Source organism: Camelus dromedarius, chromosome 11, assembly GCF_036321535.1.
Source record: "Camelus dromedarius isolate mCamDro1 chromosome 11, mCamDro1.pat, whole genome shotgun sequence".
NCBI lineage: Eukaryota > Metazoa > Chordata > Mammalia > Artiodactyla > Camelidae > Camelus > Camelus dromedarius.
In genome coordinates, this window is record NC_087446.1 from 47,005,966 (window position 1) to 47,028,199 (window position 22,234).

The following is a 22,234-nucleotide window of genomic DNA, read 5'->3' on the forward strand; positions in this document are numbered from 1 at the left end:
TGTCTCAGCCGGCGGGCTGAGCGGAGCGACCAGCGCCTCCGCCTTAGGCTCAGGCACAAGCGGACCGTCGCCTGCAGCGGCATCCGGGGCACCGGGAGGAACGTCCGCTGAAGCGGTAGGAACCACCGGAGCAGGAGGTGAAGTGACAGGAACAGCTGGAGTCCCCGGCGCAGGCTCCCCGGGCCACTGAAGCGTCGCCTCGGCGTACCAGGGAGGACGGGGAGCATCGTCTGCAGTACCAGGGGCAACGGTGTCATCAGCTGGACTGCAGCAACGACTCGGGTCTCCGTGGCAGGCGCAGGGACCACTGGACCAGCCGCTGGAGGAGATCACGGGCCACAGGACCGGGAGAGGGAGGCTCGTCCACCGCTGGGTCGCCAGGTGCTGCTACCGGGACCAGGGGAGCGGGGGCCTCTGGGACAGCTGCGCCAGCTGTCACAGGCTCGGGGGCAGCTGCCCCATCATCTGGAGGAGCAGCGACCACCGTTGCTGCAGGGTCGGGAACAAGCGGACCTGCAGGTGAGGAAGGAGCGAGGACAAGTGGCTCACCGTCTGGAGCGGCTGGGACCACGCCAGTCTCTGCCGTAGGGTCAGGAGCAACGAGCGCCTCGGGTGTCGGTTCGAGGGCCACTCAGCCGTCCTCTGGAGTCGTATCAGGGACAGCGGGAGTGCCAGGCTGGAGCCGCGGGGACAACTGTCTCAGCCGGCGGCTGAGCGGAGCGACCAGCGCCTCCGCCTTAGGCTCAGGCACAAGCGGACCGTCGCCTGCAGCGGCATCCGGGGCACCGGGAGGAACGTCCGCTGAAGCGGTAGGAACCACCGGAGCAGGAGGTGAAGTGACAGGAACAGCTGGAGTCCCCGGCGCAGGCTCCCGGGCCACTGAAGCGTCGCCCGGCGTACCAGGGAGGACGGGAGCATCGTCTGCAGTACCAGGGGCAACGGTGTCATCAGCTGGACTGCCAGCAACGACTCGGGTCTCCGTGGCAGGCGCAGGGACCACTGGACCAGCCGCTGGAGGAGAATCACGGGCCACAGGACCGGGGAGAGGGAGGCTCGTCCACCGCTGGGTCGCCAGGTGCTGCTACCGGGACCAGGGGAGCGGGGGCCTCTGGGACAGCTGCGCCAGCTGTCACAGGCTCGGGGGCAGCTGCCCCATCATCTGGAGGAGCAGCGACCACCGTTGCTGCAGGGTCGGGAACAAGCGGACCTGCAGGTGAGGAAGGAGCGAGGACAAGTGGCTCACCGTCTGGAGCGGCTGGGACCACGCCAGTCTCTGCCGTAGGGTCAGGAGCAACGAGCGCCTCGGGTGTCGGTTCGAGGGCCACTCAGCCGTCCTCTGGAGTCGTATCAGGGACAGCGGGAGTGCCAGCTGGAGCCGCGGGGACAACTGTCTCAGCCGGCGGGCTGAGCGGAGCGACCAGCGCCTCCGCCTTAGGCTCAGGGCACAAGCGGACCGTCGCCTGCAGCGGCATCCGGGCACCGGGAGGAACGTCCGCTGAAGCGGTAGGAACCACCGGAGCAGGAGGTGAAAGTGACAGGAACAGCTGGAGTCCCCGGCGCAGGCTCCCGGGCCACTGAAGCGTCGCCCGGCGTACCAGGGAGGACGGGAGCATCGTCCTGCAGTACCAGGGGCAACGGTGTCATCAGCTGGACTGCCAGCAACGACTCGGGTCTCCGTGGCAGGCGCAGGGACCACTGGACCAGCCGCTGGAGGAGAATCACGGGCCACAGGACCGGGAGAGGGAGGCTCGTCCACCGCTGGGTCGCAGGTGCTGCTACCGGGACCAGGGGAGCGGGGCCTCTGGGACAGCTGCGCCCAGCTGTCACAGGCTCGGGGCAGCTGGCCCCATCATCTGGAGGAGCAGCGACCACCGTTGCTGCAGGGTCGGGAACAAGCGGACCTGCAGGTGAGGAAGGAGCGAGGACAAGTGCCGCGCTCAGAGCGGCTGGGACCACGCCAGTCTCTGCCGTAGGGTCAGGAGCAACGAGCGCCTCGGGTGTCGGTTCGAGGGCCACTCAGCCGTCCTCTGGAGTCGTATCAGGGACAGCGGGAGTGCCAGCTGGAGCCGCGGGGACAACTGTCTCAGCCGGCGGGCTGAGCGGAGCGACCAGCGCCTCCGCCTTAGGCTCAGGCACAAGCGGACCGTCGCCTGCAGCGGCATCCGGGGCACCGGGAGGAACGTCCGCTGAAGCGGTAGGAACCACCGGAGCAGGAGGTGAAGTGACAGGAACAGCTGGAGTCCCCGGCGCAGGCTCCCGGGCCACTGAAGCGTCGCCCGGCGTACCAGGGAGGACGGGAGCATCGTCTGCAGTACCAGGGGCAACGGTGTCATCAGCTGGACTGCCAGCAACGACTCGGGTCTCCGTGGCAGGCGCAGGGACCACTGGACCAGCCGCTGGAGGAGAATCACGGGCCACAGGACCGGGAGAGGGAGGCTCGTCCACCGCTGGGTCGCCAGGTGCTGCTACCGGGACCAGGGGAGCGGGGGCCTCTGGGACAGCTGCGCCAGCTGTCACAGGCTCGGGGGCAGCTGCCCCATCATCTGGAGGAGCAGCGACCACCGTTGCTGCAGGGTCGGGAACAAGCGGACCTGCAGGTGAGGAAGGAGCGAGGACAAGTGGCTCACCGTCTGGAGCGGCTGGGACCACGCCAGTCTCTGCCGTAGGGTCAGGAGCAACGAGCGCCTCGGGTGTCGGTTCGAGGGCCACTCAGCCGTCCTCTGGAGTCGTATCAGGGACAGCGGGAGTGCCAGCTGGAGCCGCGGGGACAACTGTCTCAGCCGGCGGGCTGAGCGGAGCGTCTAACAGGGAAAGAATTGTCACTACTGAAATAGATGTTTCAAGAGGTTAGCCTTTTTTTTCTCAGTCTTATATTTTTATACATCTTTTTTTGTGTTAAAATCGTTAACTTCTTATCATAAATTTAGAGAATGGAAAGGGTCCTGAGTTCTCTCCACGTATCCTGAATGTGAGAGTCACAAACCTGTGTTTGTTGTATTTTCATGGTCACTGTTCTCTTCATGTGGTGCCCCATTACTCATGGTTGCAGAGGTAGATCTTTACCGTATGTGATTAAGGCATTCTACTGGTTGGCCAATGCCTACAAGTCCCCATTTCTTTCATGCAGTGTGCCATATTCCCATCACCCTTAGTAACATCTATCACTTTTACCTGCTTATTATGCTCTTCATTCACAGCAAGTCTCCAACTACTAGGACGCAAGCTACATTATGCGAGGGATCTTTGAATATTCTCTGCACTGACATATCCAAGGGCGTAAAACAATAGTTCACGAAAGAAAATTTCTTCATAAATCTTAGTCAAATGATGAAATGTATACTTAGTTCGAAGGTTCAGTTTGTTTGCTCTGCTAGATCTCGTTCATGGACCTCCAAGCCAGGTAGGATAGACTAAATAAATTCACCGTAGCAGAGTGTTTGAGTCATGGAGGTTTATTTTAAATCCTTGAGTATCAAAGCAGCTCAAGTAATTGGTCATATTTTAGAAAGATGAACCCATCATGTGTCTTTTTTATCCTTCAGGTCAGTCTGTCACACCAGGGAACACAGGGTCTGTATGTGAAACAGTGAGGGTGGCATGAGGTTCCCTTTCAACTTTCAGTGGGATCTATGGAAAGGGAACTCCAGTAGCAATAATGAGGAATAGGTAGTTTGGGAAAGGAAGTTGTGGGAAGTAATTGACCGTTCATCTCCTCCAGAATCAAAGATCTTCAGGAAAGGTCTTCCAGTGGTCCAAGGTTCCATAGCTCCTTTGGTATTCATTAGGGACCTGATGCTGTGTTGAGCCCTGTGTTTTTCTTACTTTAGGTACTTCAGGAGAATCCTCTAGGTCAACCGCATCTGGAAGTTCCTATGCCGGTAGGTTAACAGGAAGGAAATCTTGATATTTAAGCTCATAAAATAGTTAGTAGACCTGTTATGAAAAAAAAAATCAGCAGAATTCTTTTCCTAATATCCCAAATCCTCAGACCTAATCATTCATCATTTTACTCCCTCAGAGCCCACAACTTTAATAGGAGGCAGTGGTATACCTGAAACTGGCTCTAGGCCTGGTTAGAATGAGCTGCTCACACTTTTGGAGTTTACCATGAATTATGACTCTCCATAGGCTTGCCTGTTGGGAGCTGTGATCTCCAGAGTAGTTTGCATTGGCTTTCAGGATTTCCTTAGGTTTAACACGTTATAGAAGAACTTTAAATACTAGAGTCTAGCCTCACAGCTGTAACTTTCTAAAGGTGGGCTTGTGTATAATCTGTCTGTTGGGTTTCTCCCGTGATGACATACACATCACTGATATATCAGGGGCAACCAAGGAATATTACACACCCAAGAAGAAGAGAAACACTGTGAACAGACCTCTCTCATATAACGATTTTCTGGCTCAAATAAATCAATAATTATATTCAGTATTTTCCTTGGCACATTCAAATATTTTTCTGGTTTCCTTCCCATGGTAGGCACCACTGCAGGACCAGAAGGCCAAGCAACTGAGAGTGTGACAGGTAAACCTGGGAGAAAGCCACTTTGTGTCTCTGCCTTGGAATAAATGGGATGTCTAGGAAAGTTGCCTCAACTTGGGAATATTACCATTCTGATTGCTTTCTTAATGATATGGATTATAGGAAAGGCATATGACCCTCCCCTCATCAGGAAGCAGTGAAAGGGTCTTATGATATAGTAGAGATAAACACACATTGCTTCTAGAGGCAGGTCTTCAGGAGACAAATACAAGTCACTGGGTTGACTTCAGACCCTTTGTGTTTCAGGCACTACTAGGGTCATCCCTGGCACAACCGTTGCCCCTGGCAGTTCCAATACAGGTGAGTAAACAAAATAGCAGAGGATCTTCCATGGGTCCATCTATGATGAGATTCGTGTAGTGTTATCCTGTATCAGAGAACTACCATATCTATTCCATGGCCCTTACATGGTTTCCAAACATCTCTATTCCATTTTCCCCCCTCTCAGAGGCTACAACTTCTGTAGGAGAAAGTGGAACCACAAGAGCTGTAATAATCACAGGTGAGAACTCTTAAGGCATTAATTGTATATTTTAATATCTTCCCAATAAAAAGTCTTGTCTGAAATATATCGAAACTCTTTGAGTTTCCATATTCAGCATATTGGGCAAAATTTTAGCAACTGTTCCATATTTGACATCAATAAATTCAGTTCAGACACTTCAGTTTTTCCTGCTTGTGCTTTAATGAGTTTTCATCAGGGAATCATGGAGCCCATTCTCTGTTAGTTATACAGGTGATTTGGCCCCAAATATTTTTTCCGCTAGCTAGACTCTAAAAGGGGGTTCTCAGTGGTGGAGGACTTTCTCTGTAAATTTGCTGAGGGAATGAAATGTTTCATGGGAAATATATAGATAATCTCTTGAAACTAGGAAGCCCAGAAAAATGAATTTACTGGTATATGGGAAAAATAGATTTTTAAAAGCGCTTATGCCCATTTCATGATGGGCGACAAATTGACCACAATCCTCTTCTTATTTCAGGAACAACTGGGAGCATCTCTGGGAAAAGTCTGGAACCTGGAAGTGCCAGCACAGGTCAGGAATCCTGAATGTGGCCCCTCAGTAGGGTGGACTATGGAAGCCCAGAATGCCCTGTCCATACCTCCCAGTCTTTACTCTTTTTTTCTTCTCTCAGAAGCCAAAACTCCCCCAGGAGGCAGTGGCACCACCCAGGGAGGACTGCCAGGAGGTGAGATTTTAAGCCTGAGGCCTGGGTCTCGTATCATTTCTCTGTTTGGGTTGTTGCAATTAGCAGATGGATGGGAAGGCCTGTGATGGAGAAACCTACATTTTCTCTGTGGTCATATTTGTTGGTTCAAAAACTCAGGAGATTCCAGGGTGAAATCTGAAACTGAGCTCCATCCAGGAAGGGCAAGGTGAGACTGAAGAAAGAGACGGACCACTCCAGATTCATGGGTGGCGGGTTTAATGAGCAAGGGAACTTACAACTGAGGCTTGACTTGGGTGGCCACAAGATGAGTAGATCTCTGCATGTGCCCGCCAGAATCTTAAAAGTTTGTGTAGAGGCCTTAACTGGGTTCAGTCACATATACCATCCTGATGGTCTCAACAATACATTGCTCTCTCAAGGCTGCATCTTTGAAAACGGCTCCCACTATGGGAACTGTGGTCAGAATGTACATTCCAAGGTCAGCGGTGGGGGTAAGGAGTCATTGATTGCCTGGGTCCAGCTTTGGGGTCAACTTGTTGTCAAATCCTCTCCAAGACCTCCTTCAACAATATAGTACCATACCAACCTGGGTAATTATTCATCTTGGGAATTCCAAGACCTGAGATGTCTCACTCAGCCAGGCTGTCCTCAGTGTTCTGGGTTACAAAGATTTTTTTTTTTCCTGAAAAAAGGTATGCATGCATATTACATAAATCCCAACCTCACACAGTCCTCCTTACTCAGCTTATCTTACCCCACAGTCTGCCACTCTATCGTCTCTCTCATAATATAGTGTTTATTATATATTTTTATATCCCCCCCACTAGAAAGCTTCATGAAGGCAACTGATTATTAAGATGTTCCAAGTTACATCAAAGATTACTACTTGTAAAGATTAAGCCATACTTTATTCCCTCACGTGAGCACCTCTAGCATCCCAGATGGACACATTCCTGGAAGTGAATCAGATAAGGGTGATGTTAAGACCTGCTTCCTCTTGCTATGTAGTGAAAGGGAGCCCCAGTGGCAACACATCCACCAAGGCTGACCTGGGAAATGAAATGCTGCAAAGTTGTTCACTTTCCAATTTTTCATAGAGAGTCTTCAGAAAAGGGGTACTGCTGCTTTAGGGCCACAATGATGATTGCAAGACAAACTGAGAGGTAATAGTCTGTTGCTACATTTACTTTTTGCATTTTAGGTACCACTAGGGAACTGTCTGGGACAACCATCACATCTCGAGGTTCTAACACAGGTAAGTTAACAAGAAGGGAATGACCCATATTTAATCTCAGTTCTCCCTTTGAGGGCTTCTATAATAAAATATGTCTCTTCCCAGTATTCCAAATTCCCAGACTTCATCATTCTCCTGTTTCTTCCCTCAGAGGCTACAACTTCCACAGAAGAAACCAGAACTGGAGCTCAAACAGGTGAGAATAAAGAGGCCATAATTTGGGGTCATCGGGTTTAGGACTCTGTAGGCTTTCCTTGTGAATGTTTGTGTTTAATTTAGGAACATTGCAAGTGAGTCAAAATAGGTTTTCTATGAGAGATAAAATATTTTTGAAAATCTATTAAATCCAAGTTGAGCTTTACTGCTTCAGGTCTGAAGATGAGATGGGATTTCTCCACTGGTATATCAACTATCACCAGTATATTAGCTGGAATCCAGAAAGTACCCCCCCCACACACACACTTTTTTTCTTTTTTGGTGAATTTCTTCTAGCAATTTAAATTGGTTGAAATAAATGTAGAGTGCAGAGTGATTTCTGCTCTATGGAAATCTTTGTCTGAGCCTCTGAGTTCCAGAATATTACTGTTTTACCCAAATCATTGAGTTATATACAGCAGCATATTCTCCCTCCCCCCACCCCCGATCTCTCTCTCCCCCCTCTAAACTCTCTCTTTCTCTTTCAACTCATCTTCAGGAGCCCAGGCCACTGTACCAGGGAGCCAGGTCTCTAGCATCCAAACAGGTAAGCAAGAGAAAACATAAAGATCTCCCTGATATTTACCAATATTCAGAGTAAGGAAACTTCTATTGTGAAGACAGGGTGTTACTTTTTTTTTGGAAAGAAATGTAGTTATGCAAATACATGGGAGGAACCCTAGAATAGGCCTTCAATGGCTTAAAAGAAACAACGATTTTCTTCTTAGCCCTTCTTTTAATGTAAATGAAATGACGTGTAACCCTTTTCCCCTTGTGATTTCAGGTACCAGTGGGGTAGTCTCCAACCCAACTATTGCATCTTCAAGTTCCAGCACTGGTAATGGAATATGTATAAAGGCAGTCGCCCCCTTGTCTAACTTCAAGGGGGAATATGTACCCCCAAAATACTTTCCACTTTCCTCACTTCCTTTTTCCAGAGGCTAAAATTTCCTTAGAAAGCCTCAGCGTCACTGTGATGAGATCAGTGAAGACTAGGATTTCCAGATGTTAGCACTGCCACTGAGAACTGCCATGAGCTTGCCTCTGGATCAGAGAGCTTGTAGAGAAGGGTGGGGCCAAGCACACTGTTGATTCACACCCACAACTGGTTTCTGGACCAGCCTGTTTCCCATGCCTGGCCTTGTGGTGTGGGTTTTTGAAGAGGGTGGTAGGAGTCGTCATTCCCTGGAAGATTAACCCTCTGGGTGGTATAGGTGTTACTGAAGAATCAGCAGGCGTTAACACTGTCCCAGAAGGTTCTATCTCATGTAAGAAGATGACTGAAATGAACTTAGAAATTTTTTCGCCTCCCATGTGGCTCTTTATCTTGAGCTTTAGATTCTAAATTGCTTAATGGTTGCTTGCCTCCATGAATGATTAAAGATCATAATGTATGCAGAATCTTTTTCCTACTTTTAACCATTGGGAGCTACCTCTGAAACATCAGACCATCAAGTCACTGAAAGTAAGACAGATAAATGTGAAATTTTCCTCTGTTCTCAGTCGAAGATTTTGTGTTGCTAGGCTTCTTGAATCAAAAAGTCTTCATTTGTTTTATTCACTAACGAATCTCTAGCACTCAACAGTGCTTAATAAATATTTGTTGAACTAATGGAATAATTGATACATGAGAAAAAACACATGATTCAGTCTAGGAGCAGACAGGCTTGATGAAAGGGCACACTCGTGGGGCGCTCATCTGGACAAAACAGTCTGTGAATGTGCCTCTGGGAGCTGTCTGTGCACAACAGAACACTGAATGATACGACCCTGAAAATATTTTCTTTTATGTATTGACTTTCTACTCAGATTGCTTTGATGTGGAAGATTCTCTGTGATAATCCCATGTCCTTCTCATTTCAGGTACCATGGTTATTGCCTTAGGTACAACTGTTGCACCTGGAAGTTCCAAAACAGGTAGCTTAATTAGCTGGCAAGAAAGCATCTTTTCTGGAAATAAGGTGTCATAAATGCCTTTCACACTGATCTTCTCATGTAAAAGCATCACAGTCTATTTTTCCTTCTTCCTAAATCCCCAACCTTTATCTGTTTCCTTTTTTTTTTTTTAAATTTCCAGAAGCCACAACTTCCACTGGAGTCATTAAAACTTCTGCAGTGGGGTGGAAAATAGATGAGAATTACTGGGAGTGGGGGAAGATGTCTGTGTGACTTTTGGTTGATAAATTACAGTTGACCCTTGAACAATCTGGGTTTGAACTGCACGGGCCCATTTTTATGGGAATTTTTTTTTCAATAGTAAATATTACTGGTACCACACAATCTATGGTTGACTGAATCCATGGATGTAGAACCATGGATATGGAGGAATTGTGAATACAGAGGGTCGACTGTAATTATGCCTGGAGTTTTGACTATGAAGATGGTCGGTACCCATAACCTCTGCATTGTTCAAGGGGTACCCGCTCTTTTTATTTCTTAGTAGGGTAATTTCTTGGGAGAGAAGCTTTTTAGGAACTCTCATCTCAGATCAACAATGTTTTCTTTTATTACTTGATTTTGAATCAGTTTGGGCAGATTTTTGAAGTCCCTCCATTTCCATGGTCTCGTCTCACATGTGTAGATCTCGGCAAATGTAGAGTAGAAGTGATAAATTGTCTAGAAAGCTTTCTTTTTCTACTTGCCATTTTAGATGTCACCATGAAGTTAAGTGAAGGAAAGACGGTCCTGCATGGTTCTTTTTCAGGTAAACAGCAAGCTACAATGAACATAGAAAATGGATTCATTAGGTTCTTCCCTGAGTACAAAAGTGACTGAAGTGTGCAGTGGTTATGCCAACAACTGCCTATCTTTACACTAAAAGTTTCCTATTTTCATCCTCCTAGGAGCTACCACTGGAGTATCAGTAAATGAAGGAACTGGAAGCACATTAGGTGACTATGGTGGGAAAGGGGCCAGAAGAAAAAGGGACAAAGCATGAATAACCCTTATCTTACTGCAATTAAATTCCAGAAAAGGGAGCCCTTATGTTGAGGAATTGACATCTTTGCTTGATTTAGGGGGAAAAAACCTATGCTTAAGAGAACACAAATAATTCATAAGCAGTTGAAAAAGCCCCAAAGATGATCAGCTTCCCCCCAGGAGAGGAAAAGTCACCACTTCTCTTCTTGTTGTAGGCACCACCAGGGTAGCTTTTGGCACTACACTTGAACCTGGGAGCTCGAACACAGGTGAGCCAGCCAACTGGAGAGACTCCGCCACAGGAAGACCGCTAGTCGTAAAGCATTTTCCATGGTGGTGTTATCATGAAAATTATCCTTAACTTTTCCCAGAATGCTAAATCTTCTTCATCTTACTTTTTTTTTTTTTTAACCTTTTTCCTCTCTTAGAAGCTACAACACCCTCTGGAGGCAATGGGACCACAGGAAGTGGAATCAATACAGGTGAGCGCACCAGCATCGTAACGTCTCCGCTTTTCACTTACAGTAGTAATAACAGCTAACTCTTCTGAGCACTAACTATGTGCCAGGCACTGTTATATGCCTGACTAATTATGATTTCTTTTCCCTCACCCTAAACTGTGAGGTTAAGTGTTACTGTTTTCATAAATGAGAAATCCCATGGCTCAGAGATACTAATTAATTTGCACAAGGTCACACAGCAAAGAAACAGCAGATTTCAACTCAGGCAGTCTGGCTTCCAAGTCTATCCACTTAGCCATGAGACTGTACTACTATGACACTGTATCACACTGGAGTTCTTTGTCACATGTCTGAACTTCTCCTGAACATAAAATTTCAATAACATCAATACTTTACCCAAATGAAAATTCAGTGGGCGATCAACCCTTCGTTGTTTATTCTTCCAGGGGGATCAAGTAGCCAAGTCACTGGTATCCTAATAGGTAAGTAAAGGAAAATGCCTGTGTCCTGACGTTAATCCCAGAGAAAGGAATGTTGTCACTGAGAGCCCCCGCCACTGGCCCACATTGCATCCTCCCCCCAGCAAATTTTTATTGGGAATGAAACATTACATTTAGAAAAAAAATTACATTTAAAAAATTTACATTAATAAAAACACTCTGAAACAAGCTATCCCTGAAGACAATCTTGTCACATAATAAAGAATTCTGTAGTTTCCCCATTCTGTTCTAGAATATGCTCTTCTTATTTATCGGAATAAAACTAACCTAATGAACCCATTGAATTTCGCTTTCAGTTACTACTGGAGTGAACCCTGGCAGGACCACCTCATCTGGAAGTCCCAACACAGGTGAGTCAGTGAGGAAACAAGTGCTAGAATTTCTTTCTTGGGGCGAGTTCTGGAACAGTAGCACATGACACCTTTTTATAACTTTCTATGAGCCCTCACTACTTTCTATCTTTTCACTCCCAGAACCTACAAATTCCACAGAAGGAAGCAGAACCAAAGAAGGGGAATTGACAACACTTGAGTTCCTGATAACTTATGCTCTGCCTTTGCCTTGTCATGGGGGCATTTGTTAGAGGAAGCATATATTTATGAAAGTTATATAATTTATTCTGGGTAAACCTTATGCTGTAATTCTTCAGAGAGGCATCCAGAAAGGTTTCCCCTTCTGACACTCAAACTATTACCCTGGTGCGAGATGGGGGCACTATGTCTGTATGGGTCTAATTAGGGAAGCAGAGATGATGGAAGTAACTCTGAAAGTGAAGGTCTATCACATTTTGAATTTCAGATGTTATGAACTTATTCCTTGAATATAATTCAGTTCATTCACACAAATATTGTTTCTGTTTCTTCTCATTAGGAGCCACCACTGGCACATCTGAGAGGCCAAGCCCTGGAAGTGAAACAGGTAAATGTGAGAGGGGCCCAGAGATCTCTGCTATTTAACCCTAAGAAGCAAATCTTCAAGGCTCAGATATTAATTGTGGCCCCTAATTTAAAAATAGAGAATGCACCTCCTTTTGACAGGACGTCCTTAAGAAGGGTCTTCTGCTTTCAAGTCCCAGACAGCCTTGTCGGCCATGCTCTTCTCGGGATGGTAAGTGTGTCACTATTCAGATTCTCTGTTTCTCTGCTTCTACTTCAGGTACCACTGGTGTAGCCTCCGGCACAACGGTTGCATCTGGAAGCTCTAACACAGGTAAAGCAACAACCTAACAGGAAGTATGAGGAGTTCCAGTGATGGGGTAGCCTCCTGCCTTCAGCGTGTCCACCCAAACACGCAGTCCCCACCATGCCCAGTTATATGAGCCTTCTGGATTTACTTATCTTCTCCTTTATTCCTTTTACGCAGGGGCCACCACTTCTTTGGGAAGTGGGGAGACCACCCAGAGTGGAATTAAAATAGGTGAGCACCAGCAGTCAAATGCTTACTTTTCTCTTCATCTTAGAAGTTAATCACATTGGCTGTAATGAACTCAGGGGGAATTATATTCCACCTAAACCTCTCTGAGTACGAACTGTCAGGATGTTGATTGCCCTTTATTTTACCCCCATGTGAGTTGTCCTTTATTTTGTGTATCTGTGATAAAATGGCATGACAGAAACCACACTTGATAGATCACTTAAGGCAAGAAAATTCCTGGTATAATTTGTTCTAAACCAAATCCTAGTTTGAATCCCCAGTAAAAGGCGTTTCATAAATTGATTCTCTCCTCTTGTGATTTCAGTTACCGCTGGAGGAACTGCTGGCACAACCATCCGACCTGGGAGTTCCAACACAAGTGAGTCATGGGAAAGCTGAAGAAACCTGCCTACGTGGACTTTATAGAGACGTGATGTCTCCCGTAGGGATATTATAGAAAGTAATATTGCTACATATTTCCCCAAATTTCTGCATCTTTTTCCTATTTCTTCTCAGCGGCTACAACTTCTCCAGAAGTCAGAGCTACGACTGGAGCTGAAACGGCAATTGGTGAGCAGTTGGTTCTTTCAGCCTTTGAGTTCTCAACAATTTTCTATTTTAAGTTTGTGTTAGATGATGAATGAGTGAGGAGACTGGCTGATACAGAGTTTAATGTTCCACTTGAAGAGACAGTATGTCAGGTCAGTCAGACTTGGCTTTTCCGACTGATTTTCTCTGTATGCCAGCCTTAAAAATATTCTTAAACATTTTATATAATTTTTAAAGGTTATTTTTCATTTACAGTTATTACAAAATATTGGCTATATTTCTCATGCTGTAAAATACATCCTTGACCCTATCTTCTACCCAATAGTTTGTACCTCCCACTCCCCTACTCCTATATTGCTCCCCACCACACACTGGTAACCACTAGTTTATTTTTCTGTATCTGTGAGTCTGCTTCTTTTTTGTTATATTCACTGGCTTGTTTTATTTTTTAAATTCCACATATAAGTGATATCATATAGTATTTATCTTTCTCTGTCTGACTTATTTCACTTGGCGTAATGCCCTACAAGTCCACCCATGTTGCTGCAAATGGGAAAATTTCATTCTTTTTTATGGCTGAGTAGTATTCCACTGTGTGTGTGTGTCTCTGTGTGTGTTTGTATATATACCACATCTTCTTTATCCATTCATCTATTCATCTGTTGATGGACACTTAGGTTGCTTCTATATCTTGGCAATTGTAAATAATGCTGCTATGAACATTGAGGGTGCATGTATCCTTTCAAGTTAATTTTTTTGTTTTTTTTCAGATATATGCCCAGGAGTGAAATTGCTGGGTCATGGGGTAGTTCTATTTTTAGTTTTGTGAGACACCTCCATACTGTTTTCCACAGTGGCTGTACCAATTTACATTCCCTCCAGCAGTGTACAAGGGTTCCCTCTTCTCCACATCCTTGCCAACATTTGTTACTTGTGTTCTTTTTGATGACAGCCATTCTCACAGCTGTGAGGTGAAATCACAGCAACATTTTTTATGTTTGGATTTGTCTCCTAAAGCAAAGGAAATCAAAGTAAACATAAACACATGGTACCTAACTAAACTTAAAAGCTTCTGCACAACAAAGGAAACCATTAACAAATAGAAAAGACAGCCTACTAAATGGAGGAAAATATTTGCAAATGATATGACCAATAACGGATTGATATCCAACACATATAGACAGCTCATACAACTCAACATCAAAAAACAAACAACTCTATTTAAAAATGGGCAGAAGAACTGAATAGACATTTTTCTAAAGGGGAAATGCAGATGGCCAACAGGCACGTGAAAAGATGCTCAACAGCCCTAATCATCAGGGGAATGCAAATCAAAACCACAGTGAGATAGCACCTCAGAACTGCCAGGCTTTTAGATGTGATTCTCTGAAACTAAGAATGACGTGTGCTGTCCTCAGTCCTGTTTCTGTCTTGCTTTTTGCTGCTACTACCTCAGGATCAACTGGAGTTTCCAGGGGCTCAGAAAATTCCGGTCCTGGTTAGTAGGTTATGTTTAATTTATTCATCTTGGACTTCTCTGGCATGTAAAACCCATTCTTGTGGGTTTTTCCCTCATGACCAAAGTTCCAACAAATTCAATTTTTAAAATTTATACCCCTCGAACACACACCCAAGGAGTACCCACTTGAAGCACCAGGAAGCCAAGTCACAGGAAGTAAGACAAATGAGCAGAGGAATATTACTCTTATCCAAAGCATTGAACCAGAGAGAAAGGGCTTTCCTCTAAGACTTTTGCCATTTGTTGGTTTGGGGAAATGGAAGAGTCAGTGGGAAAACATGGTGTTTGCTTTTCTCTGCATTCTTATAATGCGTATAAGAAACGTGAATTTATCCAAGTCCATGCTGTTCCAAGGGCAAAAAAAATTATTTCTAGGATCTCTCTTTCTCTCAATTTCACAATCTCTCTTTCATTCTCTCTCAATCACCTTTTCATTTCCATTTCAGATTCCACTGGGATAGCCTTTTCCACCATACTTGTTTCTAGAGATTCTCACATGAGTTAGTCACAGTTGCCCAAAAAGGCACTCTATTAGTATGTCAGGCAAAAAGCCATCTTCTTTGGGACTATTTCTTCTACTGTGACAACACAAAACATTTTTCCAGATTTCAAAATTATTTAAAATTATATTAAAATTTTCAATTTGACTCCCAGGGACTATGACTTCAGGACTAAATAGTGGGAGTGGAATAGGAACAGATCGGTTATGGTATTGCACAACTGCTGGGGTTTTATTGCTTATTTGTAGGATTTTGCTACTGACAGGAGATGATAAAACTTTGCATTCAAAGACCCTTTTGAGACAGTTGGAGTTGGTCATCTTAATGTATTGGAATTTCCTGGACTAAAGATTTCATCAGATGCATATTTATTAAGACATAGCTTCTTGGCGGTAAATACCTTGATGAGAACAGGAGTACTTTGGGGGTAGAGATTTCCCTATTTGTCTTCATTGGTACTACTATCATATCAAATGAAGTCACCAGTTACCAAGAAGTTTCCAATCCAGGTAATTTAAGATGCCTAAAATAAATTTAGGGCATTTTTTTTTGAGTCTCATTAAGATATTTTGTTTACTCAGTGAAAATGATCATGGGAAGAAATATTTCCTCTATTCTGTTAAAAAGCATGGGGATGTGAAATAGTTCAGGAAATTATAGCCCAGTATACTTTGTAGAATACAACCCAGGCGTTGAGAAAACACTATCAGAGCAGATGCTGGGAAGCTTTTTGGAACTGCTAGATGTCAAAGCTGTGACAAAGTTCCTGAAATAAGAGAAAAAAAGAACGTGCCAATTTTGTATTCCACCATAATTATATTGTAATATAAGATTCAGTCATGACCAAAAAATTTAAAACATGATTCCATGGGCAATAAAGTGCAATCAAAAGGTTTTTTAGTATATTGATTACCACACACAGATTTGCTTTTTTGGAATATTAGCTAGATAATTTAGAGAATTAATAGGAAGGAAGTTAAGGGTGGAGGCGTGCCATCCAGTTTGAGATAGTTAGAGGTTATGCGTGATTTGAGACTGAAATAGGCAGTAATGTGGGGAAATAGAAGGCAAAAGGATGATCAGAAGGAATGAGCCATGTGCTGACAAGTTCAAATCTGTTTCAGTGTGCTGGTGGGGGATACAGGAGAGGAAGAGGGTTGGGTGAGTTCTAGTGTGTGGTTTGGGTGCCTGGGTGGATGGATGGAAGTGCCACCTACTAAACTTGGGAATATACTGGAGAAAGAATAAAACTGATAACTGATGGAAGACATGGTGAGGTCAGATTTTAACAATTTGAGTTTAAAATGCTCTGAGGTTTCCAGTTAGTATGCTCAGCAGGAGTGAGAAGTACAGCCAGAACACAGAAGAGGGGCTTGCACTGGAGAATGGGGTTTGTCAGTCACTCATTTACAAGTAGTATTTGAAACTACAGATGCTGGTGGGTTTCTTTAGAGTGAACATACGGAATGAGAAGAGGAGACAAATAAATTGAAACATGATTTCTTGGACTATCTAGGATGGGCAAAGGCAAAGGAGCCTGAAAAGGGGAGGAGTTGGGGCTCAGCAATTGCCAACATGGGTTTGTCAAATCCATAAGGCAACATTTTGGAGTACTGGGATGTGACCCAAAAGACTATATTCCTTCTAATTTGGGGATTCAGAATCTCAGATCAAAGAGGATCAACCAGAATTTGTGGGGAATGTATGTTTTTTCTTTTTCTTTTTTTTTTTTTCCTTGCTGGAAAACCAGGGAGTTAAGTCACTACAAATAAATCATGTGAATATAGGACAGACATTTTCTCATTTAATATGTTTCTAGATGACTCTAGATCTAGAGAAGTAAGATCTATGGAGCAATGATGACTTTTCCCCGTACATTTTCTTTGACAAGCAGTCATAAGAAAGTGCGTTGGAAAATATGACAGGCTTAACTTTTTAGTGCAAGAAAAAAATATTAAATTGTTTTCTATTGCTTCAGAGAAACGGGAACACTTGTCAATACCACACTTCTTAGGGTGAGAAAGGCTTTGTGAGGCTAATCTTTCTTTCTTATTACAGGTACCATTAAGGTAGCCTCTGGCACAACAGTTATTCCTGGAAGTTCCAGCACAGGCAAGTCAACATTTAGTAAGTGGCTCTAAGTAGCTAAGCCTAGAAGAATAAACACCCTTCTCTGGAATTGTAGCATCAGCACAGCTGTCCTGATTTCACCCTTACTTGCCTTTGCAGGTACTGCTGTGGTACCAAGCAGAATTACTGGTGTCCCAGAGACCTCCAGCCCAGGTAATGGAAATATCTGATTCAAATGAAGTTAACATGCTCAACATTCTCCCCCCCCCTTTAACACCCAAGGGTTTCAGAGAGCTAATATTGATCTCTGTGAATGAGTATCAAACTTGAGTTGTAAAAGAAAAATTATAGCAGATGAAGTTAAGCAGGCAGGGAATGATTTACGGTTATTACAATAGGAGTCAAGACCGTTGCAATAGGGTTGAGATTTTGAACTCAGTTCTGCCGACATAAAAAAAGGGAGAGTTTTAAGTGCTGGGGTGAGGTGAACTCGTGGAAAATACTGGAGGATGTTAGGGGAGGGGTGTCTGTGTGAGTAAGCCACCTATGTTGGCTAATTGGTGCTTACCGGATGAAGTTAAGCTTCTACCTTCCCACAGAGACAGGGAGATCAGGGCACTATTTCTCTTTTCTTTTTTTAATTGAAGTATAGTTGATTTATAATGTTATATTAGTTTCAGATGTAAAGCATTATGCTCCAATGTTTTTATAGATTATACTCCATTTAAAGCTCTTAAAATAATGGCTATATTTCCATGTGCTGCACAATGTATCATTGCTGCTTATCTATTTCATACACAGTAGTTTGTATCTCTTAATCTCATACCTCTGTCTTGCCCCTTCCCCCTTCTCTCTTCCCACTGGTATCCACTAGTTTGTTTTCTATATCTGTGAATCTGTTTCTATTTTGCTATATACATTTGTTTGTTTCATTTTTTATATTCTAAAAAATATGACTATTATATAAGTGATAATTATTTACATACAAGAGATAGTATATGGTGTTTGTCTTTCTCTGTCTGGCTTATTTCACTAAGCACAATACTCTCTAAGTCCATTCACATTGTTGCAAATGGCAGAATTTCATTCTTTTTTATGGCTGAGTAATATCCCAATGTATACATATACCATACCTTCTTTATCCATGCATCTGTTGATGAACACTTGGGTTGCTCTCATGTCTTGTTTACTATAAAAGTTGCTGCTATGAACGTTAAGATGCATGTATCTTCTTGAATTAGTGTTTTGATGGGGGGGTTAATACATACTCAGGAGTGGAATTGTTGGATCATATGGTAGTTCTAGCAAATTAAAGACTTAAATGTAAGACCTGAAAACATAAAAGTCCTAGCAGAGAACATCGGCAGAACTCTTTGACATAAAACATAGCAATATATTTTTTTGATTGTGTCTCCTAAGTCAAAAGAAATGAAAGCAAAAATAAACAAATAGGACCTAATTAAACTTAAAAGCTTTTGCCCAGCAAAGGAAACCATCAACAAAACAGAAAGACAACCTACTAAACGGGAGAAAATATTTGTAAATGATATGACTTACCAGGACTAATAGCCAGAATATATAAACAGCTCACATGACTCTCCCCCCCAAAACTAATACAGGAGAACCAGGAAACCAGGCCATAGGAAGTAAAAGAGTTAAGTGTGAAAATAGTTCTTGTCATTTAGAGAAGGGGACCCACAGTGAGAAAGTTACAGATGAAGGAAAATACTCAGTTCCTCTGTGTGCAAGGAGTTGTTAAGTTAGTGCCCATTACCTCTCAACGGCAGGAGCATGAATTAGCATTAGTAGGGGTGTTAGTCCACTTCAGGTGCTTTGAGACTCTTCTACGTGAAGATGGTTTTGGACCATGCTCTTCTGAGACCAGAAAAAGTTCACTGTTTTTTCCGTACTCATTTTAGGTCCCTCCAAGGAAGCATCTGAAACAACCACCGCTCCTGGAATTTCTACCACAGGTAAGTCAGATAATTAACCAATGCAGTTTGCTTGGTGGCAATTCAGAAGACAGGACGGCTTATCTGAAGTTAAACTCTAGCTTTTCTAGTCCCCTCTCTCCACTTTTGTTCCTCTCTTAGTGGTCTCTGCTTCCACAGTGGTCAAGGGAGCTCTGGAACTAGCATGCAAACAGATGAATGCTAGTAACACAAACTCTTCAGTGATCAGTGTACCTTGTAAAGATTTTACAAATAAGGAGTTGGGTTTAGGGGAGGGAAGTGGTGGGAAAGAAACAAGAGAGAGAGGCCAGGAAGATTACCCTAAGTTTCCTTTTGGAACATGACTTTGAAGTTCAGTTAGAGATTTTTTTTCCCTCTAGGATTTTTGGGTTAGACTTTGACCAGAGCTCCTCTCCTGAAGACTTTGGTTATGAGCTTGATACGTCTGAGAACGGCATTATGAAAGTATGAAATATTCCTGATTTTTTTTTTATTTCCTTCTGCAGCCTCCATCTCAGTGTCAACAACAAGCCCCACAGTATCCTACCCAGGTAAAATGAAATGACCCAAATGCACTGTAATGAACTGTCTCTTCCACAGGAAGCTTTCCTTAAGCGTGAATGCATGCGATCATTTGTACGTGTACACACACAGAGACTTGATATGTGTACATACTATTCTAATCAGTAAACTGACGGCACCATCCTTTTGTTTCTCCCCAGAAACCACTGTAGTAGCAACAGGAGATCAAGAAACTGAAAATAAAACAGATCAGTGTGGGGAGAGTCCTAATTTTTTCGTTACTTCTTCAACTCTTCAGTATCTTCTATGTGCTAGACTCTGTGGCAGACACTAATAGTGAAAACATCAATAAAATACAGCCCTTGCCATTTTTTTTCACTTTGTATATGTTGGGGGAGGAGAGATTATTATGGGCACAGGTAACATCAAAAAATTGTATTTAATGCTACTCAAACACGTGTGCAACAATTATGTTCCCGGGACTGCAGTGAGAGTAAAGTGTTAATTTCTACTTACTAGTTGGTAGTGTTGAGTGAAGCCATCAGAGAAGAGATGATTGAGTTTAATACTGACTAGGGTGAGGATGGAATTCCTGCCAAACAGTACTTGAAAAAGACAGACGGCATGAGTGACTTCAGGAATCTATCAGATATTGGTTATGTCTGTAGGGGGTTCAGGGAAGAAATGAGATTAGGAAGGTAAGCAGAAGAATGTTTATGAAGGACCTTATTTCCAAACTTAAATGAGACTTTATCTTTATAATAAATGGGATCTCCTTAAGGATTTTGTGAAGAGAATACTATGATCAGATAGGTCTTAGAGAAATTATTCTGATAGCCATGTGGTTATTATGAGATTATATTTTTTTCTTCTTGTTGTATATTTCATGAGTGAACTCTTGGAATCCTGGGTGGGGATGATTTTCTGCTGTATTTATGCATATAGATCATTTCTATCTCTTGTGGTTGGTTTCTGCTACTCTTGCTAAGCATTTATAATTGGAAATTATCCTAGTCTCCCTTGGTAAAGAGAAACATTTTATCCCCCAAATTTCCACATCTTTAATTAATTTTTTTTCTGTTTTTCTATACCTAGTAGTTGTTAGGATCCTTTATGTGAAGAAACTTTTAAGTTCCTCTCAAATATTCTGTTGCTTCTAGGACAGCCTTCTGCTTGGTAGATAGAATAGAAATATTCATCTGACTTTTAGCAGTTTGGGAATAGAATTTGGAATTTATGAGTGGATTGTTGAGTTGACCAAACTTTGTGGTATGTGAAGACTCAAAAAATATAAGCAGTTTAAAGCATTTGGTCGGAGTGGAGATAGAACAAGATTAAAATATTGTAAGAAGACAAAAAGGATAGAAATTGTTAAAGGATTAAAGGATTAAAAACCAGGTAACTAATAATACTTATATGTTTCCTGTGCTTAATTGTCCTTTTCCTTGTTTGATTGTGTATCTTATTGTCCATTTATCAGAACTGCCTTCCAAGAAATTTTGAAGTAAGAGAAGTTTACCTCAATTCTTACTTCTTTTGATTCTCATATTTCTCTCCGGTTAAAATTTGAGATCCAAAGGAAACACTCTCTAATGGTGGAATATCGAATGCCATGAGGAGTAGAAGGGGAAGATTGATGGGAATATGTTTGTAAGACTAGCAATGTAGCCATGTAACCAATTATTTTTAGCAATTAGACAACTATATTGACTCCAAAACTTTTCCAAGAACTTTAAAGACTAATATGAGGTATCTGTTTTCACACAGGATGTCCAGAATCACTTCCACCACCTCCAGGTGAGAATACTTCCACTCAAAAATCAATCCTTCTACATTAATGTTTTTTTCTTGTAAATTACATTTCAGAGCTCATGCTGATGAAAGTCACAACTGTGGAAGCGTTACAGAATAGAAAAACTTGAAGTGGATGAATTTAGATTTTATTCACCAAATAAATAGTGAATGATAGTCTGTTTTCTCACACACAAACTAATAAAACCAAACCAAACAAATGCATCTTGTCACTTAGTCAAAATAGAATTTATCTACTAAATAAAGTGTTTCATGTAACTATATGATATTTTGATCAAAATATTGCCACTGGATAGTATTATTTAAACTAGATAATTCTAGAGGCAACCAGAGCTCAATAATTTTAGTGGACTTTGCATTCCTGTAAGATTTATCAAGCCAATGTGATGTGCTTTGCAGAAAGTGACAAAAGTAACCCCACCTCAAAAAATTATTCTCTGATCTTACAATATAGTGGAAGAAGGGAGATTTTCAAAGAAACAGGCAATTTTTATATAAGGCTGAAAATAAATCTCCCAGCAAAAAATATGAAGTATGTGTTATATAGAGAGTACATGTTATGTGTCACATATGTTACATGTATTTTGTACTCTGGAAGGATTCTGGAATAGGAATTTGAGAACAGTATGTAGACTAGTCCAGAATATGTAAATAAGAGAAATAAGGTTGAGATGATATATTGAAGACACTTTATGGCAATCTCAGAAGCTAGAATGCAAAAATAAGGTATTTATTTTACAAGACTCTATGGGATATCAGAAATTTTTAATCAAAGAAATGATGAGATAAGATGTAGGCTTTAGGAAAACGATTCTACCTGTGGCGTAGGGAGTTGGCTGGACCAAGAAGATGTCTGAGTCAGAGTCATCCCATCC

General features: G+C 43.0%; 1 protein-coding gene across 1 annotated transcript in view; it reads left to right on the top strand.

Annotated features, from left to right (window-relative positions):
* The window catches only part of MUC19 (mucin 19, oligomeric), a 134,553-nt gene that overhangs the window by 106,291 nt on the left and 6,028 nt on the right, over nucleotides 1-22,234 (top strand). The window contains 31 exon segments of the mRNA XM_064491235.1: nucleotides 1,770-1,956; nucleotides 2,736-2,846; nucleotides 3,828-3,878; nucleotides 4,478-4,522; nucleotides 4,787-4,840; nucleotides 4,989-5,042; nucleotides 5,524-5,577; nucleotides 5,678-5,731; nucleotides 6,915-6,968; nucleotides 7,099-7,143; nucleotides 7,642-7,687; nucleotides 7,916-7,980; nucleotides 9,006-9,059; nucleotides 9,220-9,301; nucleotides 9,740-9,846; nucleotides 9,986-10,033; nucleotides 10,277-10,330; nucleotides 10,490-10,543; nucleotides 10,969-11,004; nucleotides 11,319-11,372; nucleotides 11,893-11,940; nucleotides 12,178-12,231; nucleotides 12,385-12,438; nucleotides 12,761-12,814; nucleotides 12,952-13,005; nucleotides 17,062-17,130; nucleotides 17,233-17,286; nucleotides 18,993-19,046; nucleotides 19,532-19,576; nucleotides 19,748-19,801; nucleotides 21,315-21,344. Coding sequence (XP_064347305.1) covers nucleotides 1,770-1,956; nucleotides 2,736-2,846; nucleotides 3,828-3,878; nucleotides 4,478-4,522; nucleotides 4,787-4,840; nucleotides 4,989-5,042; nucleotides 5,524-5,577; nucleotides 5,678-5,731; nucleotides 6,915-6,968; nucleotides 7,099-7,143; nucleotides 7,642-7,687; nucleotides 7,916-7,980; nucleotides 9,006-9,059; nucleotides 9,220-9,301; nucleotides 9,740-9,846; nucleotides 9,986-10,033; nucleotides 10,277-10,330; nucleotides 10,490-10,543; nucleotides 10,969-11,004; nucleotides 11,319-11,372; nucleotides 11,893-11,940; nucleotides 12,178-12,231; nucleotides 12,385-12,438; nucleotides 12,761-12,814; nucleotides 12,952-13,005; nucleotides 17,062-17,130; nucleotides 17,233-17,286; nucleotides 18,993-19,046; nucleotides 19,532-19,576; nucleotides 19,748-19,801; nucleotides 21,315-21,344 — 1,879 coding nt within the window.